General features: G+C 59.0%; 2 protein-coding genes across 2 annotated transcripts in view; one reads left to right on the top strand and one right to left on the bottom strand.

Moving 5' to 3' along the window:
• Positions 1-6002, top strand: part of FBXL20 (F-box and leucine rich repeat protein 20) — a 34963-nt gene extending 28961 nt beyond the window's left edge. The window contains exons 10-15 of the mRNA XM_061444027.1: positions 881-1011; positions 2528-2588; positions 2935-2979; positions 4101-4157; positions 4644-4856; positions 5570-6002. Coding sequence (XP_061300011.1) covers positions 881-1011; positions 2528-2588; positions 2935-2979; positions 4101-4157; positions 4644-4856; positions 5570-5677 — 615 coding nt within the window. The 3' untranslated portion in view covers positions 5678-6002. The remainder of the gene's footprint in view (positions 1-880; positions 1012-2527; positions 2589-2934; positions 2980-4100; positions 4158-4643; positions 4857-5569) is intronic.
• A 2693-nt stretch (positions 6003-8695) lies between these two features.
• On the bottom strand, positions 8696-12912 carry RPL19 (ribosomal protein L19). Its single transcript, XM_061444033.1, has 6 exons — positions 12748-12912; positions 12068-12174; positions 10538-10660; positions 9529-9649; positions 9292-9402; positions 8696-8887 (listed from the first exon to the last, which is right to left on the bottom strand). The coding sequence occupies exons 1-6, from the start codon at positions 12750-12752 to the stop codon at positions 8764-8766; spliced, it is 591 nt and encodes a 196-aa protein (XP_061300017.1). The 5' UTR covers positions 12753-12912; the 3' UTR covers positions 8696-8763.
• Between the last annotated feature and the right edge of the window lie 2121 nt (positions 12913-15033).

The raw sequence follows: 15033 nt of genomic DNA, 5'->3' as shown, positions 1-15033 counted from the left end.
GGGGCTGAGCTGTTAGCAAGTTCCAGACCTGTGTCTGGGATCTTGGGAAGGGGCAAATGGGAAGAAAGGAGGAGAAAACTGATGAGGTTCTTGAAAACACCAAGTTCTGCTGAGTTTCTACTTCTTCTCACTCCAGAGCTTGGGTTTACCAGCCCACAGACCTGCTGTTAAAAGAAGCAATGATAGTCCCCAAAGTTGGTGTTTTCCTATGGGAATTGGGGCTGGCTGCCTCTGAAAGCCCAGGGAGGTTTAACCTGGTCCTCAGCATGCACAGCCTCTGCCCCCCGTTACCCCTTTTCCCTTATCCCACTGCCTGTGCCGCTCTCCTGCCCCCCAGACTCCCAGCCCCACACAAGGAAGAGCACATCTGGAGCAGATCTGTGCCCTGTTGCCATCCCATTGCAGAGCACAGGGGGCTGGATGGACCCTGTGGGCCTGGGGATGCTGCAGGTCGATGGAGCCGCTGTGCCGCAGTGGAATTGAATGGGATTTTGGCTGTAAGCCTGTCTCTTCCAGCTCAGGTTCTGGTCCCAAAGCGCTGAAGTGTAGTTTTATGAGGCTCTGAAAACAACCTGTAGCTCCTTTTGGGGGTAACTCTGCCTGTGGGGTGAGTCTGGACCCGCTGTTACCTTGCCTCTCCTTCCACTCGGAAACACTTCCATGCGTGTGGAATCACTTCCCCAGTGCTCACAAGTCACTTCCAGCGTGGCTTACCCTGCGTCAGCTGCCCCAGTGAAAGAGCTGCATGCATTTTGGGGTTGAAAGGAGCATAACTCATCCTCGGGGATGGGCCTGGTTGGAAGCAGGAGCCCAAGCAGCGCCTTTGCACCTCCACCCTACGTTGTTATGGCTTGTGATGTTGTTGTTGTTTTTCTTGTAGCAAATAACAGATGATGGTCTCATTACAATATGCAGAGGATGCCACAAGTTGCAATCCTTGTGTGCTTCAGGCTGCTCTAACATTACAGATGCCATCCTGAACGCCCTGGGACAGAACTGCCCAAGGCTTAGGTGAGTTTGCAGCACGGGGTTACCCCAGCTCCGGCCACCCTGGTGACGTGCTCATGACACTGAAATCCTCTCTAAAAGGGCTCTTTTGCTCACTGAGCTTTCTCCAGGTGTTTGCTATGGGAGGAGGGGGGGATCATGGATGTACCCAAACCCCTCCTGTGGGTAAAGCAGTGCCATGCTGACGCGTGCTCCAGTAGCAGCAGGGTCCTGCACCGTGGTGCTTTTGTTCCCTGATGGAAAGCAGCTGAGGTGAGGTGACTGTTGGACTGGGACTGCACTGTTTCCTCCTGCCCCGTGTGATGGGAACAGCTTGTTCAGGATGGTTTGGATGGTTTCAGATGGAATCCGTGCTTCACAGAGCAGGGGCTCCCAGCAGCAGCTCTGCTTCCTCCTGGGTTATCTTTTTAGAGTCTCTTTCTGTCAGGACCAGTTTCTGCAGGAGGACTTCACTGTAATGCAGCAAATGCCCAGGTGCAGAAAGAAGAGAGAGTTTTATTCTCTTGCCATCCCTAAGAGCTGAGTGGTTGCATTAAATGGCACAAAATAGGTGTCTTCCAGGGGAAGCAAAGGCACCCCTGTGTTCTGTGCTAGCCCATTTAAAGCAGTACGGGTACAAATGCATGGAAACCAGTGTCAAAAAGAGGCAGGTAAAGCATCATTTCAGTTCCAGATGGTTTCTGTGTTCCTGTTCAGCTGCAGCTTTCCAGTGGTAAGCTCCATAGGGTAAAATCCAGACCGCACTGTAGGAAAGTTGGCTGCTTTTCCTGTAGAGGTGGGTAAATGTGGTACCACTGTGAAGGAAGGCTCAGCAGTGTCTGCCAGCAAGCTGATCTCTTGTCACAGCAGCAAATGGTTCACCTCTTAAGACTTCAGGCTCCTCCGTCATGGCATCAAATACTTGTTCTGCAGGGCTCATCTCTCAGGTGGTTGTGGTTTACACCACCTCTTGTGGTTTACACCACCTCTTGTTGTGGTTTACACCACCTCTTGTTGTGGTTTACACCACCTCTTGTTGTGGTTTACAGCCTTGCCATGGTGAGATCCCCCCTTTGGGAATGGCTTTAACCTGACGGAGGGGAGCTCTTAGGCAGAAGCTCTTCCCTGTGAGGGTGCTGAGGCGCTGGCACAGGGTGCCCAGAGAAGCTGTGGCTGCCCCATCCCTGGCAGTGTTCAAGGACACAGGGGCTTGGAGCAAGCTGCTCTATGGAAGGGGTCCCTGCCCGTGGCAGGGGTTGGAGCTGGATGGGCTTTAAGGTCCCTTCATCCCAACCCACTCTGGGGTTCTGTGGTCTCCCACGTCAGTCCTCCCTGCCTTGGCGTTCCCTTGGAGCCTGACTCTGTTCTCTCCCCCTCCACACCTCGGGTATGGAGGGTGGCTGCTCTGTGCCCATTCATCCTCTCAGGGAGCAGAGCCTGCACGGGGTCAGAACATCCCTGGGGTGCTGGAAGCTTGTGCTGAAGCGCTCTGCAAAGCCAAGTGAGTGCACCGTGGTGACTGTCAACTCTTTCCGTGCAGAATATTAGAAGTTGCAAGGTGTTCCCAGCTAACAGATGTGGGCTTCACCACCCTCGCTAGGGTAAGTGCTGCTTCCCCGGGCTCTGGCCTTGCTTTTCGTGCTGGATGGGGACAACCCATGGCTTTCCCTTGGCTTCGCCGTTGCCCTGAGCCACGCATCCCATAGGCAATGGGAAACACTTGGAGGTGGAAACCTCACTGTTTGCTTTGCTGGGCTGTGCACAAGCGACCCTAAATGTAACCGCCCTTATGTGCTAGGGCTGGAACACCCCTGTGCCTTTACGTGGTCCTTTACTGGGTGCTGGGCATAGAGAAGCAGCACTCACGGGGGGGACCTTGCGGGTCGAAGAGCTGTGTTAGCGGGGTTGTGTTGTGTTACCATTCCCTGCTCTTCTCTTTGTTCCTAGAACTGCCACGAGCTTGAGAAGATGGACCTGGAAGAGTGCGTCCAGGTAGGAGCTGCCACCCTTGGCTCTTCCTCCTTTAGCACGGCCAGTGGGGCAAGAGGGGGACAGAGCAGGAGGTGGGCTCCAAAGGAGGACTGGATTTCAGATCCTGAGCAGGAAAGCTGGGTGTATTCAGGATAAGACAGTGTTGGTTGGGGGGATTGAGCCTTTGTTCGTATCTCAGTATCAAATTTCATTATCAATATCAAGTAATAACCAAACCAGCACTTGACTAGTGATAGGGGTGATAGAAGTGTGACCCTCGCCACGAGATGAAGCCCCATAGCAAGGTCTTTTTGCACAAGGCAAGAGCAGGTTTGTCCTCCGTGTGCTGCTGGGAATAATGGAAGTTCCCTCCGTGTGGAAAGGATGTTCCAGAGGACATGGCAAGGGCTCGGAATGGAACGGGGCTGCCCATGCTCCCGAGGCAGTGGGATGGCATGGGGTGACATCCCTATCCCTGCCTCCTGTGCTGCAGTCGTCCCTCATAGTGGCCGTGGGGCACATGTGTGTTCTGTAGGGCACGTGCCATAAGCAGATAACTGCTTCCAGGGAGGGCTGGCAGGGAAAAGAGCTGCATTTCCTCAAGGTCCCACTGAAAGCCTCTGCCCCTGAGGGTGGCTGTGCAATGGATCCTGTGGTCCAGGCAGCGGGGATTGCTTCCTGCCATGGGAACAGCAGGAGCCCAGGATCCCGGCCTTCCCGATGCACGCAGGGCAGGAACTGAGGCCATCACAGGGGGAAGTGGCACTGGTCCAGGCAGGAGCTGCTTCAAAGTGAACCCGGGAAAGGAAGAACTGGGCTCTGAGCAAAGGCATCCCAGGCAGTTCCCCTCCCGGGCTCGCATCCTCTCTCCCTGAGGGATAAAGGGGAGCAATGGGGCAGTGCACCAGAGCCCTTGGAATGGGATGGAGCTCTGCTCACTTGCTTCACGTGAGCTTATTCCAGCTTATTCAGGAAAACCTGAGGTGATTGCTGGAAGGGAGGGGGAAGAGCCTGGAATTGGGGCTCAGGACGGGGGAGCTCTGCCATGGATGAGGCCAGCTTTGCAGTGTTCCTCTCACAGGACGGGAGAAGGCCTTGAGCAAAGCACCCAGCCTGAAAAGGGCTTTTTCCCTCTCTTCCAGATAACAGACAGCACACTAATCCAGCTTTCCATACACTGTCCACGGCTTCAGGTTCTGGTGAGTGTTCCAAGGGAGACTTCCAGCGTTTCCTGTGCTACAAACAGGGGGATTTGAAGGGCAGCCTGTGGGGATTTGTAACTTTGCCTTCATGGATGTGCTGTGAAGGCTTTGGAAGAGTTCAGCTGGAAACTTGACCCAGAGAACCTCTTGTTCCCTCCTCTGCATCCATAGGAGAGGAGGCTGCAGCTCTTCCCACCTGTATTATGGAGCTGGGGCCTGGCTCTGGAAAGTGATGCTCCTCTAGGTTGGAATATGTGGGAGTTGAGGCTCAGTCTGCTCTGTGTGATACTGAGGGAGCTGGGCTGGGGCAGCCTGGAGAAGAGAAGGCTCCTGAAGGGGAGACCTGAGAGCAGCTCCAGTGCCTGAAGGGGCTGCAGGAAACCTGGAGAGGGGCTTGGGACAAGGGATGTAGGGACAGGCCAAGGGGAATGGCTTTAACCTGCAGAGGGGACGTTGGGTTCACCCTGGCTGTGATCGCTGCAGAGCTTGTCCCACTGCGAGCTCATCACGGACGACGGGATCCGGCACTTGGGCAACGGCGCCTGCGCCCACGACCGCTTGGAAGTGATCGAGCTGGACAACTGCCCCTTGATCACGGACGCCTCCCTGGAGCACCTGAAGAGCTGCCACAGCTTGGAGAGGATAGAGCTGTACGACTGCCAGCAGATCACCCGCGCCGGCATCAAGAGACTCAGGGTGAGGAGCAGGGCTTCGGGGCCAGGAGGGAGGGCTGAGGACCATCAGCTGGTGATGCAGTGGCTGCTGTGCACCCACAGGGCTCGGGTTGGCTCAGAGGGAAGGGGTTGTTGCTGTGTCCACTCGTTTTACAGGTGGCACTGGCTTGCATCGCAGCAGGGGCACCTCCTCTCCACTGCCTCATATCCTCCGTGCGGACTGCAGTGCACTGTATTGGCCCTTCCTGTATAACTAACAGGGATAATCCTGTACTAGAGGCAGCTGGCTGCAGGGGCTCAAGTGGGACAGAGCCAGGGTGCTCCTAAAGCACCCCATGTCCCAGTGCTCCCCTCCTCGGTCTGTGTCTCGAGCTGAGAGGGTGCTGAGGCGCTGGCACAGGGTGCCCAGAGAAGCTGTGGCTGCCCCATCCCTGGCAGTGTTCAAGGCCAAGGGGCTTGGAGCAAGCTGCTCCAGTGGAAGGGGTTGGAGAACCCAAACCATTCCATGACTATGTCCTGGGTAAGAGGAGCAATGACAGCGCTTTACTCTCTTGGAGGCCATGGCTGTGCACAGTGAGGAGCTGTTCTGTTCCCCACAGCTAGCCCAGGAGTGATGGGGGGAGGAAAGGGCATCACTTGTTTATCCCCTGTAACTCTCTTTGCCAGTAACAGAATGAACTGAGAAGGGGAAAATCACCCTGTCGGTCACCCCCCCTCCTTGTGTTTGCCTTCCAGACCCATTTACCCAACATCAGAGTCCACGCTTACTTCGCTCCTGTGACTCCACCTCCGTCGGTGGGAGGCAGCAGACAGCGCTTCTGCAGATGCTGCATCATCCTATGACAGCGGCCGTGCTCCTCCAGCAAACTGAGTCTTTCAACCCCCTTGTAGAGGCACGGGGGACACCAGGACCTCCGAGGAAAGCGATACCAGTGTCATTTGCAAGGGGCAGTGAGCAGGGCTGTGGTGCCCCTGTAGCCACCCATCCCCATCCATATAGACACCCCTCCCCGTCCCCGCCGCGCTCCAGCGAGCCGCTGAACTCCGCGCTGTGGGAGCTGGAGCTCTCTTGGCTTTCTCTCTAGGTGGATTGGGCTCCTTGGGGAACCATTCCCGCTGGGCCTGCTCAGGTGGGATCACTGCGGGCAGGAGGGGAGGCTTGCGGTGAGCCCCCGCCTGTCGCTGCTGTGGAAGGTTGGAAGAGGAAACCCTTGGACACGGGGAAGGGGGAGAAGGAGCAGGCTTTAACCCCGCGCCTCTTGTCCAGAGGGGAAACAAAGAAAACAAACCTGAACCCACCCCCCCCCCAAGTCCTTGTGTCCATTCTTCAGCGAGGGGATGAGGCAGCAGCTGCCGGGAGGCAGGATTGAGCCCTGCTCCCCTGCTGAGCACCAGGAGCACGCTCGCGGCCAGCGCTCATCTCTTGCGTGTTCCGTAGCATCCTTCTCAGAGGCCTCCCTAGGTCATTGTGATCCAGCTTGAACCCTGGCACATCAGGGCCCGGGGAAGGGGGGGTTCTTCTCCCTGCATCCTGCTTGGGTTCGCTTTGGCACGTTCCTAATTCAGTCACTTTTGGAGGTGCCCCATCCACAAAGGCAGGAATGGGGCTTTCAGCGAGTGCTTCCCACCGTGAGCAGCCTGAGCCTGGAGGGAGCTGCTAGGAGGGTGCCGAAGGACAAGGGAGCTGCCCCCCGCGCAGCCCCTTCTCATCAGTGCTTGGGGGTCCAGATCTCTTCTGCGTTTCAGGTTTTGCTCCCAGTGACAAGGATCTAACTCGTGCTGTAGGGGAGCAAGTTATAACCCTTGCTGCAGTGACCGTAACCCCGGCTCCCTCCTGCTTCCCCTCCAGCCCTTCCTTCATCCCCAAGGAAAAGCCGAGCAGAACCTTTCTGCTTGTTGCCCTGCTCAAGAAACCACCCCCCTCCATGGGAGGAGCAGCCTGAAAACGCACCTCGAGTCATCACCCTCTGTGTGAGCGCTTGTGGGGGGGCTGCTGGTTGTGCCCCTTGCACAGGTAAGTGGTGTGGATGGAAGGGGGGCTTGCTCCGTTGCTCCTCAGCTCCCAGTGTTTGCAGCGGGATGAGCCCGGGTGCTGCCAGTATGGAACACGAACAGGCAGGGGTCTGATGGGTTTCATGGGGCAGAACTCGGCTGTCACAGGTTTGGGGCCGTTGTTGTGCTCCTCCTGCCATGGCCCACGCGGGCTGGAAGGGACCCGTGTTTATGGATGCCTCTGGTTGGGGTTCATTCACCAGCCTGGCCCCACAAGTGATGCTGCACCTTCATTCCGTGGGGCGCAGCACGAGGGGTCCGTTTGAGGCTCAGGGTTTGCCGTTGTGTTGCTTCCCACCCTCTTCCCACCATTCCAAGCAATCCGGGCAGGCAGAAGGGTCACTTTAACACCTTCATCTCCAGCTTCCCCATCCCTCACCCCGTCAGCGTTCACGGTGTGCTGACAGGAGCCCCCTCGTGCCGCCTCAAGGATGCTCTCGGTCCTTCCCCTGTAGCTGGCTTTTGAATCCATTCTATTTATTCAGATCCCTTGCTCCCGGTGGATTCCCTGCCTCCTCCACGAGCATTCCTCATCCTCCCTTTGCACAGCTCCCTTCTCCCGAGGTTTCAGGGTGGCAGGGGACAAACGGCGCTTCCCATGGTACCGGGGCAGCAGCAGCGGGTGTCTTGGCACAGCTTGAGCTCACACGGGGCAGGGCAGAGCTGATGTGGATTTCCAAGCTGGATTTGGTGGATTTCCAAGCTGGATCTGATGGATTTCCAAGCTGGAGTTGATGGATTTTTTTTCCTTGTGGCAGAGCCCAGTTTTCAAGGGGGGGAGAAAACTCCCCAGACTACAGAACCCAAAGCGTTTTTCGTTGTCGTTTTCCAAACAGGGTTTGACAGCATTAAGGTAGCTCAAAACCTACTTGACAGTGTCCTTGCAAGTCACTTAATCCGTCTCCAGATGGACTCTTCCTTTATGTTTGTATTTATAAATACCAATAAACACCATTTTCCAAGCTCTGGTTTACCACGGGAGGGACTCGGAGAGCAAAACCCAACCCCGGTGCACGGGGCAGCGTTCCGGGCTGGGGCTTGCCTTGGTTTGGTGGCCACAGAGGGCATCGAGCACTGAGGTTTGGGGCTGAGGAGCTGGTGGGTCCTGGATCCGCTGGCCCAGGACAGGACCTCGGTCCAGGGCTCTTCCCTGCGCCTGCCCGGACACCCAGCCCGTGCCATGGGTCCATGGGCAGAGCCTTGGGAAGCTTTTGCTGCCTCAACCCTCCTGGGCTGGAGCAGATGCAGCAGGGACCTCCCCAGGGCAGCGACTGAGCCCTTGTGGGCCAGGGAGCCCCAGTTCCACCCCAAATGAGGCTTTTCTGGTGGTTCAAGACCTGCAGCAGCGCTTCCGAGCCCATTCCTGTGGCTGCTCCCACAGGGCTCAGTTAAACCAGAAACCAGAAGAGCTCCCTGTTCTCAAGAGAATCCCCTATGGATGTGGCATCATGGGGGGTCTGGGTTGGATTTTGCTGTGTTGGGGGGATGAGGTTCAGGATGATGGACCCCAAAAATGAGTGTGTTTGGGGGGGGGAGAAGGATAGGGATGGATGGGGATGGAGGGTGAGAATGGGAGGGGTTGGGTGGTGATGGGGCTCAACCAGCTTCTAAAAGCTCAGCGGGAGGTCAGCCCCTGGCAGCACCCACAGGGGTGAGGAGGCGCTTGGGTGAGGGTTGGAGCTCCCCTGCTCCCTCCTGTCCCTTCCCCTCTGTGGCTGCTGTCCCTGAGGAGCACCAAGGTGGGGAGCAGGAGCTGTTCCCATTGCACACACCCTGCAGGGAAAGAGGGGAGACTCCGCGGGAGCAGTTGGGGCTCTGGAGCTTTATTGGATGCTCGTGGATGGAGGAGGATCCTCTGTGCGCAAGGCAAGGAGCGGTCACTTCTTGGTCTCCTCCTCCTTGGAGAGGGTCTTGATGATCTCCTCCTTCTTGGCCTGCAGCCGCTCCTCGCGCCGCTTCCGAGCCTCCTTGGTCTTGGACCTACGAGCTTCAGCCTGGTCACTGCAAGAGGGGAAGGGCTGGTTCATGTGGGGATCACCTCAGAGCTTCCACCCCGGCTCCTGCTCCCCAGCCAGCTGGATCAATGGATCATGGAAGCAGGGGATGGTTTGTGCTGGAAGCGACCTCAAAGCTCCTCCAGCTCCAACCCCTGCCACGGGCAGGGACCCCTTCCACTGGAGCAGCTTGCTCCAAGCCCCTGTGTCCAACCTGGCCTTGAACACTGCCAGGGATGGGGCAGCCACAGCTTCTCTGGGCACCCTGTGCCAGCGCCTCAGCACCCTCCCAGCACCCTCCTTCTGCCTAAGAGCTCATCTCCGGGCTCCATTCTGGCTCCATTCCTCAGCCAGGCTCCAGAAGGAGCCACCAGCAGCAGAACCCCCCCCCGTTGTGGATGCAGCACTTACGCCAGGAGCTTCTTGCGAGCTTTATCCGCCTTGAGCTTGTGGATGTGCTCCATGAGGATGCGCTTGTTCTTGAAGACGTTGCCCTTGACCTTGAGGTACAGGCTGTGATACCTGAGGGAGCAGAAGGGAACGGGGGCTCAGTGAGGCAGCCCCAGACCCCCTCATCCCTGCTGCTGGGATCATCCCTGGTGCCGTGCTCCGCGGGGAGGGCTCCGGCACCACCCGGGCCCGGCTCACATGTGCCGGTCGATCTTCTTGGACTCCCTGTATCTGCGCAGGAGGCGCCTCAGGATCCGCATCCTCCGCATCCAGGTCACCTTCTCGGGCATGCGAGCGTTGGCCGTGCCCTTCCTCTTACCTGGAGAGGGAAAACAGGATGGGAATGGAGCCGGAGTCCTGCACCTTCAACACAGTCCTCACAGAAGAGTTCGGGTTGGAAAGGACCTTAAGATCATCCAGTTCCAACCCCCCTGCCATGGGCAGGGACACCTCACACTAAACCATGGCACCCAAGGCCTCGTCCAACCTGGCCTTGAACGCTGCCAGGGATGGAGCATTCACAACCTCCCTGGGCAACCCATTCCAGTGCCTCAGCACCCTAACAGGAAAGAATTTCCTCCTTATATCCAACCTAAACTTCCCCTGTTTCAGTTTTAACCCGTCACCCCCTGTCCCATCACTCCAGTCCCTAATGAAGAGTCCCCCACCAGCATCCCTATAGGCCTCCTTCAGATACTGGAAGCTGCTCTGAGGTCTCCATGCAGCTTCTCTTCTCCAGGCTGAACAGCCCCAACTTCCTCAGCCTGTCTTCATACAGGAGCTACTCCAGCCCCTGAGCATCCTCGTGGCCTCCTCTGGACTTGTTCCAACAGTTCCATGTCCTTTTATGCTGAGGACACCAGAACTGCACACAATGCTCCAGGTGAGGTCTCACAAGAGCAGAGCAGAGGGGCAGGATCACCTCCATGACCTGCTGGTCACGCTGCTTTGGATGCAGCCCAGGATACTGGTGGTTTCAGGGCTCAAGCACACACTGAAGCCAGCTCATGTTCAGTTTCTCATGGACCAACACCCCCCAGTCCTCAGGCTGCTCAGGATCTCTTCTCTACCCAACCTGTAGCTGTGATTGGGATTACCCCCCCCTCCCACCATGTTTAACCCTTCTCTTTGCTCCCAGAGGAAAACCATGGACACACGAAGCGCAGGCTGAGGCTCTGCCCCACAGGAGCCATGGGGCTGGACTCACCGATGCCCATGTGCCGGCCCTTCCGCCGGGCCAGGGTGTTCTTCCTGCACCGGGCTCGCGAGTGCACGGTCACGGGCTTGCGGATGATGAGCCCATCCTTGATGAGCTTCCGGATCTGCTGCCCTGCGGAGAGAAACCTCCAACACCAACCATGCACAGGCACCAATCCTGCCTCCCCAAAGCCCCCTCCTGCTCCTGGCTCTCCATCACTGGAGACCCCCCCATCGGGTCTGGAACTGGGCTTCCTCACACTCTCAGTGTCCTGGATTCACCTCCCTGCTTGTCCCAGCCCCTCTGCCCCTGTCCCCACTGCATCCCTGCTTGTTCCTGCCTGCCCCACCACATCCCTGCTTGTCCCAGCCCCTCTGTCCCTGTGCCCACCACATCCCTGCTTGTCCCTGCCCCTGTCCCCACCACATCCCTGCTTGTCCCAGCCCCTCTGCCCCTGTCCCCACCACATCCCTGCCTGTCCCTGCCCCTCTGCCCCTGTCCCCACCACATCCCTGCTTGTCCCTGCCCCTGTCCCACCACATCCCTGCTTGTCCCAGCCCCTCTGCCCCTGTCCCCACTGCATCCCTGCTTGTTCCTGCCTGCCCCACCACATCCCTGCTTGTCCCAGCCCCTCTGTCCCTGTCCCCACCACATCCCTGCCTGTACCTGCCCCTGTCCCCACTGCATCCCTGCTTGTCCCAGCCCCTCTGCCCCTGTCCCCACCACATCCCTGCCTGTCCCTGCCCCTCTGCCCCTGTCCCCACCACATCCCTGCTTGTCCCTGCCCCTGTCCCACCACATCCCTGCTTGTCCCAGCCCCTCTGCCCCTGTCCCCACTGCATCCCTGCTTGTTCCTGCCTGCCCCACCACATCCCTGCTTGTCCCAGCCCCTCTGTCCCTGTCCCCACCACATCCCTGCCTGTACCTGCCCCTGTCCCCACTGCATCCCTGCTTGTCCCAGCCCCTCTGTCCCTGTCCCCACCACATCCCTGCTTGTCCCTGCCCCTGTCCCCACTGCATCCCTGCTTGTCCCAGCCCCTCTGCCCCTGTCCCCACTGCATCCCTGCTTGTTCCTGCCTGCCCCACCACATCCCTGCTTGTCCCAGCCCCTCTGCCCCTGTCCCCACCACATCCCTGCTTGTCCCTGCCCCTGTCCCCACTGCATCCCTGCTTGTCCCAGCCCCTCTGCCCCTGTCCCCACCACATCCCTGCTTGTCCCTGCCCCTGTCCCACCACATCCCTGCTTGTCCCAGCCCCTCTGCCCCTGTCCCCACCACATCCCTGCTTGTCCCAGCCCCTCTGCCCCTGTCCTCACCACATCCTTGCCTGTCCCTGCCCCTCTGCCCCTGTCCCCACCACATCCCTGCCTGTACCTGTCCCTGTCCCCACCACATCCCAGCTTGTCCCTGCCCCTGTCCCCACCACATCCCTGCCTGTCCCTGCCCCTGTCCCCGTCCCACCACATCCCTGCCTGTCCCTGCCCCTGTCCCCGTCCCACCACATCCCTGCCTGTCCCATCACCACGGGCATGGCACTCACGGGAGTTGGCGTTGGCGATCTCGTTGGTCTCATTGGGGTCCAACCACACTTTCTTCTTGCCGCAGCGCAGGACGCTGGACGCCAGCCTCTTCTGGAGCCGGAGCATGCTGCAAACACCTCCTGCATCAGCACCCCAGACCCAGCCCTAACCCAGGGCCTCATCCACACCGTGTGCACACCCCCGGCGCGGTGACTGCAGCACTGCCCCGACCCTTTGGGGAAGGAATCGTTCCTCGGCTCCACCTAAACCTCCCCATGGTGCAGCTTGAGGCCGGTTCCCCTTATCCCATCCCTTGGGAGCAGAGCCCAGCCCCTCCTGGCTCCATCCTCCTGTCAGGCACTTGTAGGGAGCCATCAGGTCCCTTCAGCCGTTCCCCATCACACTGTGCTCCAGGCCCCGCTCCAGCACCTCAAAGCCCCTTCAGTGCCCACCACACGCGGCCGAGCCCTGCCCTGGCCCCGCTCCTCCCTCAGCTTCCCCTCAGCCGCCATTTCCCCCCCTCCCCTCACCGCGGCCGCCATTTTCCCCCCGCGGAGGCCGCAGCCGCCCCAGGGGCCACGGGACCCCGCCGTTACCGAAGCCTCCCCCCGTTACCGAGACCCCAGCCCCGGCTCCCCGCTGTATCCCCCCCCCGTGGCCGCTGAACCCTCCCCGAGCCCCACAGAGCGCTGCCCCTCACCTCATGGCGGCGGCCGGGCGCGGAGGAAGAGGCGTGGGGCCGGTCCCGCCCAGCGCCGGCGCCGCGGCGAGCGGAACGTACCACTCGGCTCGCACCGAACTCCGTGCCCCGAAGCACCGAGGCGGAGCGGGACGCGGTGAGGAGGGAGCCGCGATGGGGCTGCGGGGGCTGAGGGCGAGCGGGAGCCGGAGCGGCTCGGGAAGTGGAAGGGAAGATGCGGTTACCCTCTTCACACACCCCTCTGTGTGGGTGCGGGGTGGTACAGCCCGAGCCGGAGCCTGCGCATGCGCGGTGGGGTTGGGGGGGGGCAGTGGGATGGGATTGGAGCGATGGGAGCGGGATTGGGGCGATGGGAGCGGGATTGGGGCGATGGGAACGGGATTGGGGGCGATGGGAGCGGGATTGGGGCGATGGGAGCGGGATTGGGGGCGATGGGAGCGGGATTGGGGCGATGGGAGCGGGATTGGGGCGGTGGGAGCGGGATTGGGGGAGACGGGAGCAGATTGGGGCGATGGGAGCGGGATTGGGGCGATGGGAGCGGGATTGGGGCGATGGGAGCGGGATTGGAGCGATGGGAACGGGATTGGAGGCGATGGGAGCGGGATTGGGGCGATGGGAACGGGATTGGGGGCGATGGGAGCGGGATTGGGGCGATGGGAGCGGGATTGGGGGCGATGGGAGCGGGATTGGGGCGATGGGAGCGGGATTGGGGCGGTGGGAGCGGGATTGGGGGAGACGGGAGCAGATTGGGGCGATGGGAGCGGGATTGGGGCGATGGGAGCGGGATTGGGGCGGTGGGAGCGGGATTGGGGGAGACAGGAGCAGATTGGCGCGATGGGAGCGGGATTGGGGCGATGGGAGCGAGATTGGGGCGATGGGAGCTGGTTGGGGGCGATGGGAGCGGGGCTAGGGCGATGGGAGCGGATTGGGGGCGATGGGAGTGGGATTGGGGGCGATGGGACCAGTATTGGGGCGATGGGAGCGGGACTGGGGGAGATGGGAACGTGTTGGGGGCGATGGGAGCAGGATTGGGGGCGATGGTGTAATGTGTGGGGTTTGTTCATCAAGTTTAAAGGGAAAGAAACCCTCTGTAACTGTCACTGTGTGGAACCAGATTCCTTCTTTGTTTTGTAACTATTGAGCTTCGTGAGTTCTAAAGGGGAAGTCAGTTGTGTTATTACACAAGATGATGCGAAGGCAAAGGGGGGTTAGGTAGTCCAAAGTTCTATCTTGTTGCAACATACAAGGGATGGAGGTTGCGATAATAATGAGGCTGGTAACGGACGCTTCCCCAACCTCTGGGAGCAATGGGGAAGAGCCACGTCACCGTCTGAGCGACGAGAAACAGCAGGATTGGCTGAAGCCTTGACGCGAGCAGTATAAAGGACAACCTCCCAGGGACCCGCCGTGCGTCTTGGGCGCAGCGGAGGCCTCCCCGGCGCTCCCAGCGCTGGTTTCTACCTGCTCTCGCTTGCTCAGTTTAATAAAACTCATGTGTTAAAACGAGATTGGCTCATTCATCGGTAACAAATCGGTGCCGTGACTCGGATGGAGACATTCTGACGGGACTCACATCCTCGGGGGGGCCGCCCCACTCTCAGGAGTGGCCCCCTGTTTGCGGTTCGTTCCGCCAGGTTCTCCACCGCCGGACCTAAAACTCGATGGCAGATAAAAGGTGAAGCCGGCGACCCCTTAATTTCGTGCACGAAGCCCGACCGAAGAGGACGGAAACGACGTGAGTACATTGAGAAACTGAGATGCGTTCGGTTGGGGTTGGGATCCCGGTGTGTGCGTGATGAGACGTCCAGGTACGGGCGAAGCCAGTGTGGACCTCTTGGTAGTGCGGTTCCCATCTCCTCCGAGGGACTGGGCCACGGGGAGAGGGCAGACGAAAGACTGAGGAAGATGGGACAGAAAGAGAGTAAGGGTTCTGATCCCAGGGGAGGTTCTAAGGAGAGATTAAGTTACCTCAGATACCTCCAGATCGTCCTTTAGGTTTAATGATTAAGTATTGGAATGATTATCCCTCTGGGAAAGGGAAAGATAGGGCAAAAATGATGCATTATTGTATGGAAGTATGGGGGGTTAAACAGATTAGGACTGATCACCTATATTGGCCAGTATGGGTCTTTTGAAAACTGGATATGTCAGGCCCTGAATATCTATGTCACCTCGAAAGAGCCTTTTGATTTGGGAGGAAGTGAATATGCCCAGTTGTGGATAGGATCAGAGACTAGGGCCAGTCTATACCCCTTAAAAGAAAAAGGGGGATGAAAAAAGACTAGG

This window comes from Pezoporus flaviventris, unplaced genomic scaffold, assembly GCF_033815535.1.
Source record: "Pezoporus flaviventris isolate CSIRO_AGI_PZ_B2104156 unplaced genomic scaffold, CSIRO_AGI_Pfla_v1 ptg000604l, whole genome shotgun sequence".
Classification (NCBI taxonomy): domain Eukaryota; kingdom Metazoa; phylum Chordata; class Aves; order Psittaciformes; family Psittacidae; genus Pezoporus; species Pezoporus flaviventris.
Note: the sequence above shows the minus strand (reverse complement) of the source record. Positions and strands in the feature narration are given on the sequence as shown.